This window comes from Scyliorhinus canicula, chromosome 2, assembly GCF_902713615.1.
Source record: "Scyliorhinus canicula chromosome 2, sScyCan1.1, whole genome shotgun sequence".
Taxonomy (NCBI): Eukaryota; Metazoa; Chordata; class Chondrichthyes; order Carcharhiniformes; family Scyliorhinidae; genus Scyliorhinus; species Scyliorhinus canicula.
This window is the reverse complement of record NC_052147.1, coordinates 282,967,853-282,990,455: the sequence shown is the minus strand read 5'-3', so window position 1 is coordinate 282,990,455 and position 22,603 is coordinate 282,967,853. Positions and strand designations below refer to the sequence as shown.

The 22,603-nt window shown below is 51.3% G+C and overlaps 1 protein-coding gene across 1 annotated transcript in view; it reads right to left on the bottom strand.

The window, feature by feature from the left end:
- Positions 1–137: 137 nt before the first annotated feature.
- spega (striated muscle enriched protein kinase a) overlaps positions 138–22,603 on the bottom strand; it is a 462,850-nt gene continuing 440,384 nt past the window's right edge. Inside the window, exons 30-36 of the mRNA XM_038790314.1 lie at positions 22,297–22,352; positions 21,561–21,922; positions 14,736–14,975; positions 13,685–13,908; positions 11,504–11,579; positions 7,593–7,742; positions 138–937 (exon numbers count right to left, since the gene is read on the bottom strand). Coding sequence (XP_038646242.1) covers positions 709–937; positions 7,593–7,742; positions 11,504–11,579; positions 13,685–13,908; positions 14,736–14,975; positions 21,561–21,922; positions 22,297–22,352 — 1,337 coding nt within the window. The 3' untranslated portion in view covers positions 138–708. The remainder of the gene's footprint in view (positions 938–7,592; positions 7,743–11,503; positions 11,580–13,684; positions 13,909–14,735; positions 14,976–21,560; positions 21,923–22,296; positions 22,353–22,603) is intronic.

Sequence of the window (22,603 nt, the reverse complement as noted above, 5' to 3'; positions counted from 1 at the left end):
CTGCCCCTCCACACACACACTCACTCATACATACATTCACACACATTCACACCCACCCCCTCCATCATACACACACTCATAAACACTTACTCAGACCCACACACACACACATCCACTCACACACACTCACACCCACACTTCCACCCATACACACACCTACTCACACTCACACTTACACAAGCGCACACACAAACATTTACACACATACACAGTTACACATTCACACACACACACTCACAATCACACAGAGAAACTGCAGAAGGGGCTACAGCATTTGCTGTTGTTGATTCTCGGATTGGACACGATCAGAACTCTTTCTTTCTGTCCCCAGTGATTGCCCCAAGGTGTCTGTGACCATTAAACTGGCTCCAGTCTTTAACACATGCAGCGGAACCTCACTCAACAATCCTGTTGCTAACAGCATTGAAGAGGTGCCTTCACCTCCTCCATTACTGGGTCAAATCGGCCCAACGGCGCAAAATAAATATATTTAAATAAAAATATTCTCTCCCAGGCTGACTTATATCGACGTTTTGTTATCATCGTCGCCGAGACGTTCTGACCAAAATGAGCTCCTTCCCCACAGGGGGGCGGTGTTGAGTGTTTGCAATTCAAGGCGTGACTGGAATGTTCCCCTCAAGTTTCTTGTCTGGCGCGCCCTCCCCCCCCCCTCCTCCTCAGGGGCGGGGTGGGAGGAGGGGGGGAGGGTCATTGCTTTCCTGAGGTGGTCACGCTGGGGGGGCCGGGCTGCGTGCTGCTGTAGGAACGCAGGAGGACCCGGTGCTTGGTCAGGGACTCTGACCTCTTCCTCTGGTGATGAACCAGGAACTCCTTCAGCCTGGTGGTGGTAAAGGTCAGTGTCTGGCGACGGAGCTTCATCAGATAGTTGTCTTGGAGCCAGGGGTTGGCGTGGCATTCCTTAACCGTGGGCCGTGTCCTGGATCGGTGCAAGAGAAACAACATAAGAAACCGGAGCAGGAGGAGTAGACCATTCGGCCCATCGAGCCGGCTCCGCCATTCAATACCGCCCCCCCCCCCCGCCCCGCCATGTCCCCCTGATTCTCTGAGACTATAATTCCATCAATCCCAGCTCCCAAACTCAACGAGCTCATACTCAGGGGGACCGGTTGGGCTCGGTTGTCTGGAAGGCTGACCCATGATGCGGAGCGGGGCCAGCAGCGCGGGTTCAATTCCCCGTGCCGGCTGAGGTTATCCGTGAACCTCAATCTCAGGCCGCTCGCCTGAGGTGTGGTGAGCCACAAAGGGGAAAGCAGCCAATGGCCACCTGGGACGACTTTTCTTCACTCAACGATGGAACATCCACAACCCTCTGGGTCGAGAATTCCAAAGATTAGTGGGCAGTGAAGAAGGCTATCTAGGATTGCAACTGGATCTTGACCAATTGGGCCAGGGGGCCGATGAATGGCAGATGGAGTTGAATTTGGATAAAGGTGAGGTGATGCATTTTGGTCGATCGAATCGGGGCAGGACCGACTCAGTTAATAGTAGGGAGTTGGGGAGAGTTACAGAACAAAGAGATCTAGGAGTACAGGTTCATAGCTCCTTGAAGGTGGAGTGGCAGGTGGACAGGGTGGTGAAGAAGGCATTCAGCAGGCTGGGTTTTATTGGTCAGAATATTGAATACAGGAGCTGGAACGCCTTGTTGAAGTTGTATCAGACATTAGTAAGACCACACATGGAATACTGTGTTCAGTTCTGGTCACCCTATTATAGGAAGGATATTGTTAAACTAGAAAGAGATCAGAAGAGATTTACGAGGATGCTACCAGGACTTGATGGTCTGAGTTATAAGGAGCGGCTGGATAGGCTGGGGCTTTATTCCCTGGAGCGGAGGAGGCTTGGGGTGATCTTGTAGAGGTCTATAAAATAATGAGGGGCATAGATAAGTCATTATCTTTTCCCTAACATAGAAGTGTCTAACACGAGAGGGCATAAGTTTAAGGTGAGAGGGGAGAGATACAAAAGAGACCAGAGGGACAATTGTTTCACACAGAGGGTGGTGAGTGTCTGGAACGGGCTGCCAGAGGCAGTGGTAGAGACGGGTACAATTTTGTCCTTTAAAAAGCAGTTAGACAGATACATGGGCAGGGTGGGTATAGAGGGATATGGGTCAAATGCGGGAAATTGGGACTAGTTTAGTGATAGAAACTGGGCAACATGGACAAGTTGGGCCGAAGGGCCTGCTTTCATGCTGTAAACATCTCTGACTCTATTCACAAACCCTCGAGTGAAGACATTTTTCCTCTTCCTAGAAATAAATGAGAGCCTCCTAACCCAAGACTATGTTTCCATCAACTCTCAGCTCTGCCCAATACCCCAAAGCGCCTCTAAATGCCAAGAAGTGACTGTATCCTTAACAGAGCGAGCAATGAAGATGGGGGTGGGGGGGGGTGAGGGGGAGTGACGACAACACAGAAACAGGGGGAATCCCCTCTGCATTCTGAGTCTATGCTGCCATTCGGTGGGATCAAGGCGGATCCGAATCCTGGGCGCGATTCTCCGACCCCCACGCCGGGTGGGAGAATCGCTGGAGTGCCGGGCGATTCACGCCACGCCGCCCCAGCACCCGCACATGATTCTCCCACCCCCCCAAAATGGCGTGTCGCGTTTTGCGACAGGCCGCTCGGAGAATCGCTGCTCCGGTCGAGCGGCGATTCTCCGGCCCGGATGGGCTGAGCGGCCTGCCTAATCCGACCGGTTCACGCCGGCGCAAACCACACCTGGTCGCTGCCGGCCGTGAACAGCGTGTGATTTCTGCGTGTGGGGCCTGTGGGGGTGGGGGGGGGGGGGGGGGGGTGGGGGAGGAGATCGAGCAGCAGGAGGCTGCTCAGGAGGTGTCTGGCCTGCGATCGGTGCCCACCGATCGTCGGGCCGGTGTCTCTGAAACATGCACACTTTTCCCTCCGCCGCCCCGCAAGATCAATCCTCCATGTCTTGCGGGGCAGCGGAGGGGAGGACGGCAACCGCACATGCGCTGGTGACGTCATTTAGGCGCCGCCGGCCGCGTGATTCAGGCGGGGCCGCTTTGACGCGGGTGTGCGAGATTGACACGCCGCCGCTCCTAGCCCCCTGGGGGGGGGGAGAATAGGGGACGAGGAGCGGCCTCCGACGCCGAGTGAAACACTCCGGTTTTCACTCCGGCATCGGCACTTTGTCTCCCTTTGGGAGAATCCCGCCCCCTATCTCCATCCTGGTCCCGTGTCCCTTAATCCCCCTGACCCAGCAAACCGACACCCAGACTGCTCAGCCACTCCGGGAGGGGCCGACTTTCCGGTTTCCGCCAGCTTTCAGTTTAAGAAGCGATTCCCAACATCGCCCACAAGGATCCCAACTTCAATTTTCACCTTCGGCCCTTTGTTCTGGACATAGACCCTCCCACTCAGTCACCACCCTCCTGACTACACCTTTCCCGACGGGATTTGTCCGTTTGACTGGTTAAGGGGATTAATGGTCACCGGAACAAAACTGGTAGAAGAAATTAAGATACCCGCCAGCTTCAATCTGACTGAGGGGATGGGCTGAATGGCCTTCGCCTGTTCCTATCAGAGGTCAGGAAGGTCATTGCAGCAGTTGGTTAGTTAAGACATCTAGTTTAGATCAACATGATCAATGAAGCAAAGGTATTTCTGTATCTAACCCTGTGCTGTACCTGTCCTGGGAGTGTTTGATGGGGACAGTGTAGAGGGAGCTTTACTCTGTATCTAACCCCGTGCTGTACCTGTCCTGGGAGTGTTTGATGGGGACAGTGTAGAGGGAGCTTTACTCTGTATCTAACCCCGTGCTGTACCTGTCCTGGGAGTGTTTGATGGGGACAGTGTAGAGGGAGCTTTACTCTGTATCTAACCCCGTGCTGTACCTGTCCTGGGAGTGTTTGATGGGGACAGTGTAGAGGGAGCTTTACTCTGTATCTAACCCCGTGCTGTCCCTGTCCTGGGAGTGTTTGATGGGGACAGTGTAGATGGAGCTTTACTCTGTATCTAACCCCGTGCTGTCCCTGTCCTGGGAGTGTTTGATGGGGACAGTGTAGAGGGAGCTTTACTCTGTATCTAACCCCATGCTGTACCTGTCCTGGGAGAGTTTGATGGGGACAGTGTAGAGGGAGCTTTACTCTGTATCTAACCCCGTGCTGTACCTGTCCTGGGAGTGTTTGATGGGGACAGTGTAGATGGAGCTTTACTCTGTATCTAACCCCGTGCTGTACCTGTCCTGGGAGTGTTTGATGGGGACAGTGTAGAGGGAGCTGTACTTTGTATATAACCCCGTGCTGTACCTATCCTGGCAGTGTTTGATGGGGACAGTGTAGAGGGAGCTTTACTCTGTATCTAACCCCGTGCTGTACCTGTCCTGGGAGAGTTTCATGGAGACAGTGTAGAGGGAGCTTTACTCTGTATCTAACCCCGTGCTGTACCTGTCCTGGAAGTGTTTGATGGGGACAGTGTAGAGGGAGCTTTACTCTGTATCTAACCCCGTGCTGTACCTGTCCTGGGAGTGTTTGATGGGGACAGTGGAGAGGGAGCTTGACACTGTATCTAACCCCGTGCTGTACCTGTCCTGGGAGTGTTTGATGGGGACAGTGTAGAGGGAGCTTTACTCTGTATCTAACCCCGTGCTGTACCTGTCCTGGGAGTGTTTGATGGGGACAGTGTAGAGGGAGCGTTACTCTGTATCTAACCCCGTGCTGTACCTGTCCTGGGAGTGTTTGTTGGGGATAGTGTAGAGGGAGCTTTACTCTGTATCTAACCCCGTGCTGTACCTGTCCTGGGAGTGTTTGGTGGGGACAGTGTAGAGGGAGGTTTACTCTGTATCTAACCCCGTGCTGTACCTGTCCTGGGAGTGTTTGATGGGGACAGTGTAGAGGGAGCTTTACTCTGCATCTTATCCCGTGCTGTCCCTGTCCTGGGAGTGTTTGATGGGGACAGTGTAGAGGGAGCTTTACTCTGTATCTAACCCCGTGCTGTCCCTGTCCTGGGAGTGTTTGATGGGGACAGTGTAGATGGAGCTTTACTCTGTATCTAACCCCGTGCTGTCCCTGTCCTGGGAGTGTTTGATGGGGACAGTGTAGAGGGAGCTTTACTCTGTATCTAACCCCGTGCTGTACCTGTCCTGGGAGAGTTTGATGGGGACAGTGTAGAGGGAGCTTTACTCTGTATCTAACCCCGTGCTGTACCTGTCCTGGGAGTGTTTGATGGGGACAGTGTAGATGGAGCTTTACTCTGTATCTAACCCCGTGCTGTCCCTGTCCTGGGAGTGTTTGATGGGGACAGTGTAGAGGGAGCTTTACTCTGTATCTAACCCCGTGCTGTACCTGTCCTGGGAGTGTTTGATGGGGACAGTGTAGAGGGAGCTTTACTCTGTATCTAACCCCGTGCTGTATCTGTCCTGGCAGTGTTTGATGGGGACAGTGTAGAGGGAGCTTTACTCTGTATCTAACCCCGTGCTGTACCTGTCCTGGGAGAGTTTCATGGAGACAGTGTAGAGGGAGCTTTACTCTTTATCTAACCCCGTGCTGTACCTGTCCTGGAAGTGTTTGATGGGGACAGTGTAGAGGGAGCTTTACTCTGTATCTAACCCCGTGCTGTACCTGTCCTGGGAGTGTTTGATGGGGACAGTGTAGAGGGAGCTTGACTCTGTATCTAACCCCGTGCTGTACCTGTCCTGGGAGTGTTTGATGGGGACAGTGTAGAGGGAGCTTTACTCTGTATCTAACCCCGTGCTGTACCTGTCCTGGGAGTGTTTGATGGGGACAGTGTAGAGGGAGCGTTACTCTGTATCTAACCCCGTGCTGTACCTGTCCTGGGAGTGTTTGATGGGGATAGTGTAGAGGGAGCTTTACTCTGTATCTAACCCCGTGCTGTACCTGTCCTGGGAGTGTTTGGTGGGGACAGTGTAGAGGGAGCTTTACTCTGTATCTAACCCCGTGCTGTACCTGTCCTGGGAGTGTTTGATGGGGACAGTGTAGAGGGAGCTTTACTCTGCATCTTATCCCGTGCTGTACCTGTCCTGGGAGTGTTTGATGGGGACAGTGCAGAGGGAGCTTTACTCTGTATCTTACCCCGTGCTGTACCTGTCCTGGGAGTGTTTGATGGGGACAGTGTAGAGGGAGCTTTACTCTGTATCTAACCCCGTGCTGTACCTGTGCTGGGAGTGTTTGATGGGGACAGTGTAGAGGGAGCTTTACTCTGTATCTAACCCCGTGCTGTACTGTCCTGGGAGTGTTTGATGGGGACAGTGTAGAGGGAGCTTGACTCTGTATGTAACCCCGTGCTGTACCTGTCCTGGGAGTGTTTGATGGGGACAGTGTAGAGGGAGCTTTACTCTGTATCTAACCCCGTGCTGTACCTGCCCTGGGAGTGTTTGGTGGGGACAGTGTAGAGGGAGCTTTACTCTGTATCTAACCCCGTGCTGTACCTGTCCTGGGAGTGTTTGATGGGGACAGTGTAGAGGGAGCTTTACTCTGCATCTTATCCCGTGCTGTACCTGTCCTGGGAGAGTTTGATGGGGACAGTGCAGAGGGAGCTTTACTCTGTATCTTACCCTGTGCTGTACCTGTCCTGGGAGTGTTTGATGGGGACAGTGTAGAGGGAGCTTTACTCTGTATCTAACCCCGTGCTGTACCTGTGCTGGGAGTGTTTGATGGGGACAGTGTAGAGGGAGCTTTACTCTGTATCTAACCCCGTGCTGTACTGTCCTGGGAGTGTTTGATGGGGACAGTGTAGAGGGAGCTTTATTCTGTATCTAACCCCGTGCTGTATCTGTCCTGGGAGTGTTTGATGGGGACAGTGTAGAGGGAACTTTACTCTGTATCTAACCCTGTGCTGTACCTGTCCTGGGAGTGTTTGATGGGGACAGTGTAGAGGGAGCTTTACTCTGTATCTAACCCCGTGCTGTACCTGTCCTGGGAGGGTTTGATGGGGACAGTGTAGAGGGAGCTTTACTCTGTATCTAACCCCGTGCTGTACCTGTCCTGGGAGTCCTGGGAGTGTTTGATGGGAACAGTGTAGAGGAGCTTTACTCTGTATCTAACCCCGTGCTGTACCTGTCCTGGGAGTGTTTGATGGGGACAGTGTAGAGGGAACTTTACTCTGTATCTAACCCCGTGCTGTACCTGTCCTGGGAGTGTTTGATGGGGACAGTGTAGAGGGAGCTTTACTCTGTATCTAACCCCGTGCTGTACCTGTCCTGGGAGTGTTTGATGGGGACAGTGTAGAGGGAGCTTTACTCTGTATCTAACCCCGTGCTGTACCTGTCCTGGGAGTGTTTGATGGGGACAGTGTAGAGGGAGCTTTACTCTGTATCTAACCCCGTGCTGTACCTGTCCTGGAAGTGTTTGATGGGGACAGTGCAGAGGGAGCTTTACTCTGTATCTAACCCCGTGCTGTCCCTGTCCTGGGAGGGTTTGATGGGGACAGTGTAGAGGGAACTTTACTCTGTATATCTCAGCTCTGGGTCTCAGTGTGTTGGGTCCAGTTCCCATGGGACTTAGGTGAAAAAGCAACTGGGGGGAAAATGACAAAAAGAAGCCGCTGTTCCCACCCCTGCCCCAGCTGGAGACCCCCATGGACGTTACTCACGCTGGAAACATGCAGAGGACCCGTTTGAGGAAGAGCGCAGCATTCTGCGATGCATTGGGGTAGCACTTGGTGAGGTCGAATTGTGCTGATTTAATCCTGTTCTCTTGCTCCATCGGCTCCGGTGAGATGAAAGGCGATCGGCCGCTTAACCTGAAAGAAGGTGACAGGGAATATAAATAAACTGCAGATATCGCATTGCTGCTGAGACTCAGTGCCAAAGGAGCAGTGACTTTAGTCAATTATCAGATTTCCCTTTAAGATCCAATTTATATTCACCCAAACCTTGTCTCCCACTGGAAGTTGCTGGCACACACTGGGTACATTTCCACAGGCACAGGCCATTCACTGATACCTTCCCCATTGCGGAGGAAGCTCACACTCACCCCACTGCCTCCCTCACAAGGTCTCTCTGGTGTCTCCATCGCAGCATAGCGGAGAGGAAGGGCCTGAACTCTGAGAAGGGGCTGGTTTAACACACTGGGTTAAACAGTAGATTTGTAATGCAGAACGGCAGCACGGTAGCATAGTGGTTAGCACAATTGCTTCACAGCTCCAGGGTCCCAGGTTCGATTCCGGCTTGGGTCACTGTCTGTGCGGAGTCTGCACGTCCTCCCCGTGTGTGCGTGGGTTTCCTCCGGGTGCTCCGGTTTCCTCCCACAGTCCAAAGATGTGCAGGTTAGGTGGATTGGCCATGCTAAATTGCCCTTAGTGACCAAAATTGCCCTTAGTGTTGGGTGGGGTTACTGGGTTATGGGGATAGGGTGTTGACCTTGGGTGTGGTGCTCTTTCCAAGAGCCGGTGCAGACTCGATGGGCCGAATGGCCTCCTTCTGCACTGCAAATTCTATGAACAAGGCAGCAGCACGGTTCAATTCTCGCACCGGCCTCCCCGAACAGGCGCCGGAATGTGGCGACTAGGGGCTTTTCACAGTAACTTCATTGAAGCCTACTCGTGACAATAAGCGATTATTATTATAATGATGTACATGCGTTGCAGACGGTCCCACATTTCAACAGCTTCATCTCAGTCAGCGTCTGGCCCCATTAACTGCAGCGATGCCTCACTCGAGGCCTCCCTCTGGGAGCTCTAACTCGGGGCAGTTTGTGAGGCAATCCTCAATTTGTGTCTCTCCTTAACCCTGCTGCTCCCCCAGATGCTGCGCTCTCTCCTTAACCCTGCTGCTCCCCAGATGCTGCGCTCTCTCCTTAACCCTGCTGCTCCCCCAGATGCTGCGCTCTCTCCTTAACCCTGCTGCTCCCCAGATGCTGCGCTCTCTTCGATTCCTAATTTCTAAATGGCGGGAAGCCAGGGGCTGCGGAGAAGCCCAGAGGTTGAGGGATCCAGTTGCAGAAACTCAACAAACCTCCTTAGGCAGCACCTTTCAAACCCACGACCACTGCCATCTAGAAGGACGGGAGTAGCAGGTATCTGGGAACCCCACCACCTGGAGGTTCCCCTCCAAGTCACTCATCACCCTGACTTGGAAATATATCGCCGTTCCTTCACCGTCACTGGGGCAACATCCTGGAAACCTCACCCTCTATTCAGCCCATTCAAACTGCTCCATTATTCAATACCATCATGGCCGACCTTTTCCCTCGCCTCCACAATCCTGCCCAATCCCCACGCCCCTAGATTCATGAGAAACCAAACATCTACTTAAGGCCTGTGAGGCATGTTGAGAGCACATGACAACAACAGAAGCACCATCCTACATGGTCCCTACCCATCATGGTCCAAAGCCACATCCAACCTCTTTCCTGTCTATGGCACTGACTCTATCGTCATTGTCAATTCCTCTCCCAGTTTTCAATGCTCGCACAATTGTCACACACACAACAGGTACCATTTTCAGATTATTTGGTGCGCCAGGAGAGATTAGTACGGATAACAGTCTGCAATTTATTAGCAAGCTGTTTCAGGATATGTGTGAGAAGTGGAATATTGATCACACTACTCTTTCTCCTCAAACCCTATATCTAACAGCCTAGCTGAAAGAATGATTCGCAAAGTGAAATCCGTAATTCTCAAATGTCGACAGACCGTGCAGGATCGACACATCGCAATGTTACATCTGAGGCTGACACCTTTAAATGTCACTATTCCATCAGCAGCAGATCCCATGCTTGGCAGACCCGTGCGAACAAATCTAATCTTACCCCTTCCGCTCTCTCAGAAGCTGGAGAACAACCTGCCAAATTCCAAGGGAAGTCGACCAATGTGCACGTTCAAAATGCAGAATGACCAAGTTTACAGCTGGGACAAGTTCACATCCAGCTTCTCACAGAAGGGAACCAGCCGAGGTGACAAGGAATGGTGGGGCAGACTCGATGGGCCGAGTGGCCTAATTCTGCTGCTATGTCTTATAGTCTACACACTATGGTGAAGTGAAACAGAGAACAAATCAGATCCATTCCAGCTCCCCAATCACTGCCAAGTCCAACTGCATGGAGGACAAGATTCCGAATTAAACCAGGAAGAACATTCAAGAATGACAATGCCACAGATCACTAAACAATTAAAGAAATCTCCAGACAAGGTTCTTATTACAAGATCTGGGCGTACCAGCAGATTACATCCAGGCTTTTAGAGACTCAGATCCATCAGTTCTATGCACTATTATAATGGTAATTAAACATGAACATGTAAATAAGTATCCTGGGAGGCGGTGGTGTAGTGGTATTGACACTGGACTAGTAAATCAGAGCCCAGAATACTCTGGGGTCCCTGGTTCAAATCCCACCACTGCCGCTGGTGACACTGGAATTCAATAAAAATCTGGAATTGAAAGTCTAAAGGTGACCATGAAACCATTGTCGATTGTCATAAAAACCCATATGGTTCCCTTTCGGGAAGGAAATCTGCCTTCCTTACCCGGCCTGGCCTACATGTGACTCCAGACCCACAGCTATGTGGTTGACCCTTAACTGCTCCGCAAGGGCAATTTGGGATGGGCAATAAATGCTGGCCCAGCCTGCGACGCCCACGTTCCATGAACAAATAAAAAAAAACTCTTTAGAAAAGGGAAAGTATCTTTAAAAAGATACTTGGAAAATGCCTTTAGGGATTGCATCACAGCATCACTGGAAGGGAAGTGTGTCATGTGATCCAGTCTCAGTTTTACTTTGGTCTGTGGTCAGCACACAGCACACACAGCTCCTTCCAGCTTTACATGTATGTATGTATCCATGTATGTTTGTTCTCATGTGAGACCACATGGATAAATGAGCCCACAACGTGTTGACCCAATTCCTTTGTGACTGATTGGTGCGATGTTTTTATAACAACACAACAAAAGGGTGGTTTGGCAGTGGAACTCCCCGGAGACAGGAACACTGAGCAAACAGCGGGCCTTTGCGATGTGGACTTCCATCTTTCAGTAGTCAGGAAAGGATGGATGTACAGTTACGGAGGGAATTGAAGGCTATGAGGATGAAGCAGGAATGTGGAGTTCAGGTAGACGGTCCGCTGAGATTTCAGGCTCGTGGGGCTCCTTCAGCTCCTCTTTCTCATGTCTGGTGCACTCATGGGTCCTGTCCGCATTTCTCTGTCAGAGTGACCATTTCACAAAGGAGGTGGCCAAACATGGGGGGGGGTGGTGGGGCTGCAGGACCACCTCAATCCCGTTATCCTCCCTCTCATGCACATGCAGCCAGCATTCACCAAGTGTGTTCCCCAGGGTGGCGAAGGAAACGGGATGCAAACAACAACGGGTTAAATCAGACTTGAGGCAGAAGGTTGAGTAAGTCGAGCGTAGTCATGAACAACAGGCGAAGCCTGTGCCGTGCTCCCCCCCCCCCCCCCAACTGAACACAAACCCAGAGCAAACCCCACCCCCCCTGCAGTTGCAAAGCCAACGTCACTTCGACATCAAGTTGCACTCACAGACAGCAGCAAACACTACTACTTACATGATGTAAACAAGCACGCCCAGACCCCAGATATCAGCAGGTGGTCCGATGGGATCCCCTTTCATCATTTCAGGAGCTTAGAGAGAGGGAGAGATAGAGATAGAGAGACAGAGAGAGAGAGAGAGAGAGAGAGATAGAGAGGGAGAGAGAGAGAGAGAGAGAGATGGAGAGAGGGAAAAAAAACACAAGAATGAATCATCAGTTAGTGAGAGGGTCACTGAGATCATCGATGGAAACGGGAGACCCTGCAACGTCACGGGAAAGGTTGAGGGGAATAAGTGAGAGAGAGAAAAAAAAAAGAGAATGACACACGGAGAAAGAACGAGAAAGGCAGAGAGAGAGGAAGAGAACGAGAGAGAGAGATAAATATGGATATTGGAGAAAAGAAATAAGGTGGTCAAATGGGAGAGAAAAAGCATGACAGGTCAGAGAGAGAGAGGAAGAGAGAGTGAGTGAGAGAGGGCGAGAGATAGAGGGAGAGAGTGAGAGAGATAGAGAGAGACAGAGAGAAAGATGGAGAGAGTGCGACAGACAGACAGAGAGACAGACAGAAAGAAAAAGAATGTGTGAGAGAGAAACATGCAATTGTTATAGTGTGAAAATTGAGTTGATGGTTTAAAATGTGCTGAATAAACGTCATTATTTTGCTGCATGTATCTAGGTGAGGTGGCGCGGTGGCACAGTGGTTAGCACTGCTGCCTCAGCACCAGGGTCCCAGGTTCGATTCCCGGCTGGGTCACTGTCTGTGCGGAGTCTACACGTTCTCCCCGTGTCTGCGTGGGTTTCCTCCGGGTGCTCCGGTTTCCTCCCACAGTCCAAAGATATGCGGGTTAGGTGGATTGGCCAGGCTAAATTGACCTTGGTGTCCAAAGGTTGGGTGGGGATAGGTCAGTGACTGGGACTAGGTAGGGTGTGCTTTCTGAGGGTCGAGACAGACTCAATGGGCAAATGGCCTCCTCCTGCATTGTAGGAATTCTATGATTCCATGAATATTGATATTTGTAATAGTTTATGAAACCTAAGTTGGTGAATATTCACAGCTTCAAGATTTGTTTTGGTAATTATAGTTCACTCTCTGATTTCGCTATCAATGCCCAACCCCACTCAGAACATCAGCCGAGGTGGCAGTGTGCAGCACGAGGGGTGGGGCAAAGCCTGGTCTGTGTCTTCAGGTATGTACACACGCACACCCACATTCGCACACACTCACTTTCCCACTCAAACACACACTTCCACTCATGCACACACACACACACACATACAATTGCACACACTTGCATGCTTTTAGCACACTGGGCTAAATCGCTGGTTTTTACAGCAGACCAAGGCAGGCCAGCAGCACGGGCTCAATTCCCGTACCAGCCTCCCCGAACAGGCGCCGGAATGTGGCGACTAGGGGCTTTTCACAATAACTTCATTGAAGCCTACTCGTGACAATAAGCGATTTTCATTTCATTTCACACACACACACTTGCGCACACACACACACTTCCACTCATGCATACACTCACAAACACATTTCCACTCATGCACACACTCTCACATGCACACAAACTTCTGCTCACACCCATACTATCACACCAACTTCCATTCACACATACACAGATTTACACACACAATTTCACACTCACAAGCACCCTCACACCTCCACTCACACTTTCCCCCTCAAACACACACTTCCACTCATACACACGCACACTCACTTCAACTCACAAACATACTCACACACTTACTCTCACACACACACAGCACCCCACCCCCACCCCCATGGAATCTCATCACTTGGTTATTTAATTCACTGACCCCAGCAGAAGGTATTGACATTTTATATTGTCAGGGTTGCAGGCGGGATGGGGTGGCGGTGGGAGGGTGATCTACAATCCGCCGTCACCTCTGGGAACCGGCCCACGGCGGGGTTGGGGGGGGGGGGGGGGGGGGGGGGTGTGGGGGGGGGGGCATCCTCCACCTGTTAATGTTGATGTGTGGAAACTGGTGGGATTGTGTGGCGGGCATTTCCCAAGGTGGCGCTGGGGCCCTTGCAGGTCATGGAGCATTGGCACCGGCTGGGAATGGGGCAAGGGGGCAGGAGGGTTGTCCTTGACCGGTATGGTCTGCATGCGCTCTGTCTCTACCTGGCTCAGTCCTGCAGCGCAGAGCCTGGGGCAAAGGGTTTACACTCACACATGTACTCTGGAGTCCCGACACGGAGGCCCAGTGGTTTGGGGACAATGGGATTGAAGAAATGGGCGCTCCCAAAGTCGACCAGCTTGACAACATTGAGGTAGGTGACGATGACATTGTCCGGTTTGATGTCCAGGTGCACAATGCGTCGGCTGTGCAAGTAGTCAAGCCCTTGGAGGATTTGCAAGATGTAGCCGACCACGTCGTCCTCAGAATATCGGAACCTGGAGGTGGGAGAGGAGGGAGAGTCGTCAACCCTGACTCAGTCATTAGCGCTCACGTCTCCAGATTGCGTTAACCCTCGAAAGAGCTGAACACAGAATCCACGTTGACACTAAAACAGACTCTGGTCACTAACGTGCTGTTTGGGACACCCTGCCATCACCCCAACATTACAACAATGACTAGACTTCAACAAGTACAGGTAGCGAAGGACAGGAAATAAACATTCCCAGTGTAGGAGGGAGAATTGCACTATTTAAGCTGCTGTCTTTTGGATGAGAATCTTAAGGCGGGGATGAGGTACTTCAGCCCATCGTGCCGATACTATCCATTCAATTAGCCCCACTCCTCCTTGGCCCTTCCCCTGTAGCCTTGCATTTTCCTCCTTTTCAACTATCTATCCAATTCCTTTTTGAAAATTCCGACTCAATCTGCTTCCACCGCCGATTTGAGCAGCACCTTCCAGATCACAACGACTCGCCGAGTAAAATAATTCTCTCCCCTCTGGGTTGCCAATCTGTGTCCCTCTGATTACTGACCCACCTGGCACTGGAAACATTGTCGCCTTATTTACTCTGCCAGAACCCTTCATGATTTTAGACGTCGCCATTAAATCTCCCCCTCAACCTTCAATGCTCGAAGGAGATCAATCCTAACTTCTCTAGTCTTCCATCAGCCCTGGAAACACTCTGAGCAAATCAAACACGAGGGGTGGCTCATCATCGTGTGACACCTTCCAATCAAACTGTGACACCCACCTGTCAGCCACACCCTGCCAACTGTGCTATCTATCAGTCAACTTGTACGAGCTGTCAAGGAACTGCACTACCTGTCAATCAAGCTGTACAGCATCTCCTTTCCCAGACAGTTTTCGGAGATGAGCACCAGGTATCGAGGAGTAACGTAGGCTTCATGCAGTGACATGATCTTGTCGTGGTGAAGGGCTTTGAGGATCTCGTATTCCTGGAGGACAGTCTGTTTGTTCTCTCCTTCATAATGAATAATCTTGGCCATGAAGATTTTCCCGGTGGCGTTTTCCTTGCACTCGCGGACTACCCCAAAGCGTCCCCTGGAAAGCAAGGAGAGCAAGTCAGCCTTAAACACACCTACCCTGCCGGGGTAGTCATTACTGATGGTCAAGTGACAAGCTGTCAAAAGGCATCATGTGATCAATCACGCACAAACATCCCAAACATTGCAGGGGTAAATGAAACGAGTAACAGCCTCCTCCTCAAAGTTAGAGCGAGGTGTCACTCAGGGAAATTTCTCCACCCTTTCCTCCCCCAACGTCTTGACATCCTTCATAACGTCTGGTGCTCAGAATTGGACAAAAGCTCCAGCTCAGCAACAGGCCAACAACAGCCCCTTCCAAACCCCCGACCCCTACCACCTATAAGGTCAAGGGCAGCAGAGGCATGGGAAGACCACCCCCTGGAGGTTCCCCTCTGAGTCACTCATTATCCTGGCTTGGAAATAGCAGACCTTTGACAAGGTGCCGTACAGGACGCTGCTGAATAAGATAAGAGCCCATGGTGTTAGGGGCAAGGTACTGGCATGGATAGAGGATTGGCTGACTGGCAGAAGGCAGAGAGTGGGGATAAAGGGGTCTTTTTCAGGATGGCAGCCGGTGACTAGTGGTGTGGCTCAGGGGTCTGTGCTGGGACCATAACCTTTCACAATATACATTAATGATCTGGAAGAAGGTACTGAGGCACTGTTGCTAAGTTTGCAGATGATCAAAGATCTGTGGAGGGACAGGTAGTATCGAGGACGCAGGTGGGCTGTAGAAGGACCTGGACAGGCTAGGAGAGTGGGCAATGAAGTGGCAGATGGAATACAATGTGGAAAAGTGTGAGGTTATGCACTTTGGAAGGAGGAATTTAGGCATGGACTATTTTCTAAACGGGGAAATGCTTCGGAAAACAGAAGCACAAAGGGACTTGGGAGTCCTTGTTCACGATTCTCTTACGGTTAACGTGCAGGTTCTGTCGGCGGCAAGTGCAATGTTGGAATTCATGTCGAGAGGGCTAGAATACAAGACCAGTGATGTACTTCTGAGGCTGTATAAGGTTCTGGTCAGACCCCATTTGGAGTATTGTGAGCATTGTGCGCTGTCTTTCAGCCAAAACCCAAAACTAGGGCCCATTTTGTGTCTCAGTTGGACATAAGCTTCCATGGCCGCTCTTCAGACAAAGAGCAGCTCTCCCTGGCCTCCTGGCCAATATTTATTCCTAAAACAATCACGGAAAAAGCAGATTATCTGGTCACTTTTAGCTGTGTAATCTTGCTGGCTGCAATTTGGCTATCACATTTCCTATAAAGGAAAAGGACTGGTTTAGCTAAGTGGGCTAGACAGCTGGCTCGTGAAGCAGAACAAGGCCAGCAGCGCAGGTTCAATTCCCGTACCAGCCTCCCCGAACAGGCGCCGGAATGTGGCGACTAGGGGCTTTTCACAGTAACTTCATACTTGTGACAATAAAAGGTCATTATTATATCGCAACAATGTCTACACCTCAAAACGTATTTAATTGGCTAAAGAGCACTTTAAGACATTGTTAGGTTGTGAAAGGTTTTTTCTTAATCTTTTGTGGGACGTGGCTATCACTGGCAAGGCCAGCGTTTATTGCCCATCCCTAATTGCCCTTGAGAAGGTGGGGGTGAGCTGCCTTCCTGAACCGCTGCAGTCCATGTGGTGTAGGTACACCCACTGTGCTGTTAGGGAGGGACTTCCAGGATTTTTCCCCAGCCACAGTGAAGGAACGGCCGATATATTTCCCAGTCAGGTTGGTGAGTGACTTCGAGGGGAACCTCCAGGTGGTGGGGTTCCCAGGTATCTGCTGCCCTTGACCTTCTAGATGGTCGTGGTCATTAGTTTGGAAGTTGCTGTCTAAGGAGCCTTGGTGAGTTACTGCGGTGCATCTTGTAGATGGTACACACGGCTGCCACTGTTCGTCGGTGGTGGAGGGAGTGAATGTTTGTGGAAGGGGGGAGCAATCAAACGGGGCTGCTTTGTCCTGGATGGTGTCGAGTGTCTTGAGTGTTGTTGGAGCTGCGCTCATCCAGACAGGTGGCGACATTACACATTCCACTCCTAACTTGTGCCAAAGAGAAGAGTGAGTTACTTACAGCGGGATTCCCAGCCTCTGACCTGCTCTGGCAGCCACAGTATTTATCTGGCTGGTTCAGTTCAGTTTCTGGTCAATGGTAGGTAGCCCCCAGGATGTTGATAGTGAGTGAAGCCCCATGGAGGCATTAGGGGAGGTGGGCAGAATGAGCATCTGGGGGGCTGCAATGGGGGGGGGGGTGGAAGAGGGGTACGCTGCGAAACCTGCCCCCGCCATGCCACCCATGGCTGGGCAAGGCTTACCCCATTGTGTGGGGCAGGGAGATGGTTCTGCCAGATGGATGAATGCTCACTGCCCTTGGCAACTCCTGTCGATGCCACGCAGTCTCTGGCGGAGTGACTGAAGGAACAAACCCACCCCAGGGATTGCTATAAGGTTCCTACAGCACAGACACAGGCCATTTGGTCCAACTGGTCCATGCTGGTAGGATCATGGAGAAGAGGCCCTTCGGCCCATCAAACCCGCACTGACAGAAAATAACTACTTTAATCTACACTAATCCCGCTTCCCAGAACCTGGTCCACAGCCGAGAATGTTATCACATTTCAATTGCTCAGCCAAGTACATTTTAAAGGTTGTGGGGTTTCCCGCCTCCACTACCCTCCCAGGCCGCGCATTCCAGACTCTCACCCCCCCTGTGGGTGATAAACCTCCTGCCCGCCACCTTAAAATGTTGCCCTCCTGTTATTGATCCTTTTGCGAAGGGGAACAGCTGCTTCCTATCCACCCTGTCCATGCCCCTCATCACCTTGGTTAGCTCGGGCTCCTTGATGCCACACTCGGTCAAATGCTGCCTTGATGTCAAAGGGCAGTCACTCTCACCTCCCCTCTGGCATTCAGCTCTGTTGTCCAAGTTTGAACCAAGGCTGTAATGAGGTCAGGAGCTGAGTGACCCTGGCGGAACCCAAACTGAGTGTCTGTGAGCAGGTCATTGCTGAGTAGGTGCTGCTTGATAGCCCTGTTAATGACTCCTTCCATCACTTTGCTGATGATGGAGAGTAGACTGATAGGGCGGTAATTGGCTGGGTTAGATTTGTCCTGTTTCTTGTGTATAATTTTTACAGGAGGGGGGTGTCACTGGTTAGGCCAGCGTTTATTGCTAATTCCCCTTGAGAATTTTCCACATTGCCGGGTAGATCCCAGTGTTGTAGCTGTACTGGAACAGCTTGGCTAGGGGGGCGGCCAGTTCTGGAGCACAAGTTCTATTGCCGGGATATTGTCAGGGCCCAGGGCCTTTGCAGTATCCAGTACCTTCAGCCCATTCTCGATATCATGTGGGGCGAATCGTATCGGCTGAAGACTGGCATCTGTGACAATGGGGACTTCCGGAGGAGACCGAGATGGATCATCCACTCGGCACTTCTGGCTGAAGATTAATGCGCATGGCAGCACAGTGGTTAGCATTGCTGCCTCACAGCTCCAAGGTTCAATTCTGGCCTCGGGTCACTGTCTGTGCGGAGTCTGCACGTTCTCCCCGTGTGTGCGTGGGTTTCCTCCGGGTGCTCCGGTTTCCTCCCACAGTCCAAAGATGTGCAGGTTAGGTGGATTGGCCATGATAAATTGTCCCCTGGTATTCAAAAGGTTAGGTCCGGTTACTGGTTATGGGAATAGGGTGGAGGTGTGAGCTTCAGTAGGGTACTTTTTCCAAGGGTCGATGGAGACTCGATGGGCTGAATGGCCCCCTTCTGCACTGTAAATTCTATGATTGAGAATGCTTCACTTTTGCACAGATGTGCTGGGCTCCTCCATCATTGAGGATGGGGATATTTGTGGAGCCTCCTCCTCCAGTGAGTTGTTTAATTGTCCACCACCATTCACGGCTGGATGTGGCAGGGCTGCAGAGATTGGATCTGATGCGTTTGTTATCCGATTATTCAGCTCTATCAATTGCTGTTTGGCACACAAGTAGCTCTGTGTTGTAGCTTCACTCAAAATGCCTGGCATGTTCTCCTGAACTCTTCATTGAACCAGGGTTGATTCCCTGGCTGGGTGGCAATGGCAGAGTGGGGGATATGCTGGGCCATGAGGTTGCAGATTATGGTGGAGGACAATTCTGCTGCTGCTGATGGCCCACAGCACCTCGTGGATGCCCAGTCTGGAGTTGCGAGATCTGTTTGAAGTCTATCCCATTTAGCACGGTGGTAGTGCCACACAACATGATGGAGGGTATCCTCAATGTGAAGATGGGACTTTGTCTCCACAAGGAACGTGCAATGGTCACTCCTACCGATACTGTCATGGACAGATACATCTGCAGCAGGCAGGTTGCTGAGGATGAGGTCAAGTATGTTTTTCCCTCTTGTTGGTTCCCTCACCACCTGCTGCAATCCCAGTCTAGCAGCTATTGTCCTTTAGGACCCGCCCAGCTCAGTCTGTGGTACTACTGAGCCACTCTTAATAATAATCATTTTTTTTATTGTCACAAGTAGGCTGACATTAACAGTGCCATGAAGTTACTGTGAAAAATCCCCTCGTCGCCAGACTCCGACACAGAGGGAGAATTCAGAATGTCCAATTCACCTGACAACATATCTTTCGGGACTTGTGGGAGGAAACCGGAGCACCCGGAGGAAACCCACGCAGACACGGGGAGAACGTGCAGACTCCGCACAGACAATCACCCAAGCCGGGAATCGAACCTGGGACACAGGTGCTGTATTACCGAGCCACTCTTGGTGATGGACATTGAAGTCCCCCACCCAGAGCATATTCTGTGCCCTTGCCACCATCAGTACTTCCTCCAAGTGGTGTTCAACATGGAGGAGTAACTGATTCACCAGCTGATGGTGGCCGGTATGTGGTAATCAGCGGGAGGTTTCCTTGCCCATGTTTAACCTGAAGCCAGGAGACTTCAAGGGGCCCAGAGTCGATGTTGAGGACTCCCAGGGCAACTCCCCCCTGACTGTATATCACTGTGCTGCCACCTCTGCTGGGTCTGTCCTGCCGGTGAGACAGGACATACCCAGGAATGGTGACAGTGCTGTCTGGGACATTGACTGTAAGGTATGATTCTGTGAGTATGACTATGTCAGGCTGTTGCTTGGCCAGTCTGTGGGACAGCTCTCCCAGCTTTGGCACAAGCCCCCAGGTGTTAGTAAGGAGGAATTTGCAGGGTCGGCAGGGCTGGGTTTGCCGCCGTTGTTTCCGGTGCCTGGGGTGTACCGGGTGGCTTGTCTGTGCTTTTAGATTTTAGTGGTTTTGATACAACTGAGTGGCCATTTCAGAGTCAATCACGTTGCTGTGGGTCTGGAGTCACATGTAGGCCAGACCGGGTAAGGACGGCAGATTTCCCCTTCCCTAAAGGACATTAGTGAACCAGATGGGTTAAGACAATCGACAATGGTTTCATGGTCATCGTTAAGGACTTTTAATTCCAGATATTTATTGGATTCAATTTCCACCATCTGCGGGGGTGGGATTCGAACCTGGATCCCTTAATCATTACCCAGGGTTCTGGATCACCAGTCCAGTGACAATATCACTGTGCCCAACGCCTCCCCATGGAGTCTAATAATCTGTCCTTCTGCCTTCAGGGGTCTGTGGACAAACACCCCAATTCGCCCTGTTCCTCTGAGCTTCCGAATGCTTTGCCATTCATTCCTTGTCGCATTTACCGCTTCCGAAGGGCATCACCTCACACGTTTCAGGGTTATAATTCCATCTGCCAGTGATCTGCCCCTCTGACCAATCTGTCTATATCTGCCTGTAACCTGAGATCTTCACCTTTGCTGCGACCAACCGGCAATCTACATGTCACCTACACAACTTACTAATCACCCCCACATTTTCTTCTACATTGTTTTATAAATATATATATATATCTCACATGCAGCACCCCCCTCCCCCCACCCTGCCGTTACCCTATCAGCATTCACTATTGATCCCTTCACACTCACATACATAATGGCCGTTTGAACTATTCGATCCCAAGTTCTAAGGAGACTTAAAAGATTGTCGAGACTTGGGTGACGTGCCCGCTAATGGAGTGCGATCACTGTGGGAGGTGCCAAGGTCCAGATGGAACTTTTAAACTGAGGCACCATCTACCCTTGCAGACAGACAAAAGCCCTGTGTACTTGCCAGTTGCCCCTGAAATGCATCTTTGGTATTTGCCTCAACTACTGTCTGTTTAACGTGTTGCGCATTCTCATCACTCTCCGGGTATTCAGAGCCACCACTCTCCTCCAATTCTGGCCTCGTGTCCTTGCCAGAGTTTAATCGCCCCGCCATTGCCGGCCGTGCTTTCAGCTGCCTGGGTCCTCAGCCCTTGAATTCCCTCCTTAAACCTCTTCATATCTCACCACCTCTTTCCCTCCTTGCCGGAGCTTTGACCGAGATAGTCCTCCGAGAGCCTTCTGTGGCTCAAGCATCAAATCTTTGTTTAGAAACACTGCTGTGAGGCACCTTGGGGCATTTTGAGGAATCTCAAGCTGCTATGTAAATACAAGTTGACGTTATTTTCTCCTTCATAGTGCCCCTTTAGACGCTGCTGCCCCCCACCCCTCTCCCTTGTAGCCGCATTCCGTTACCTGGCCTTTTCTTCCATGAACGTGTAGGGTTTCTGTGGGACACCGTGTCTCAGTCCCATGACGGAGCCATCAGCAGCTTTGGAGGTCGGGAGGAGCCTGGTGGGAGTGACCGACGCTTCCGATCCCACAGGCGAGACGCTGGGGGTAGGGGCAGAGACAGCAGGCGAGGAAGCTGGGATCGGTGCCGGTGCGATTGGCGAAATGGTGGCTGATAACGGGGACACTGATGGCGTGTCAGGAGAGGGGACAGTGGGGGTGAATTTCCAGGGGGCTGGGGAGACTGTCTTTGTTACGCTAGGGGCAAATTTCGAGGGGGAAGGGGGACTGTCTTTTCCGGGACAGGGGAGACTGTCTTTGTTACGCTAGGGGCAAATTTCGAGGGGGAAGGGGGGACTGTCTTTTCCGGGACAGGGAGACTGTCTTTGTTACGCTAGGGGAAAATTTCGAGGGGGCAGAGGAGATGGTCTTTTCTGGGACAGGGGAGACTGTCTTTGTTACGCTAGGGGCAAATTTCGAGGGGGAAGGGGGACTGTCTTTGTTACGCTAGGGGCAAATTTCGAGGGGGCAGGGGAGACTGTCTTTGTTGGTATGGGGGAGACCATTGTTGACGGGATAGGGGTGAACTTTGAGGTTGCAGGACTGACAGTCGATGGAATGGAGGAGACTGTTGATGGAGCAGGCGAGACTGTTATTGGGAGGTCACTGGCGAGGGGGCTGGGATGGAGGCTTGCGTCACTTTTGCAGAATAGACAGGAACCGGCGAGATTGTGGGCAGCGCTGGATACTGTTGCTCTGTAATAAAAAGACAAAAGGCTTAGAATTAAATGGATATCATGCATATTGGCTAAAATCTGCCACAAAGGCAGAGGTAGAGAAAGCAAGCAACAATGAAAGGCAGAATTTAAGTGATGACGATTGTGTTTTGGGGATATTAATTAATTTGGATTCAGAAAGAACTCTCATTCATTTTCTGACCAAACCTTAGGACAGGTCTCAAAAGCTTGGTAAAGAGACAGGTGTTCAGGAACATTGTAAAGGAGGAG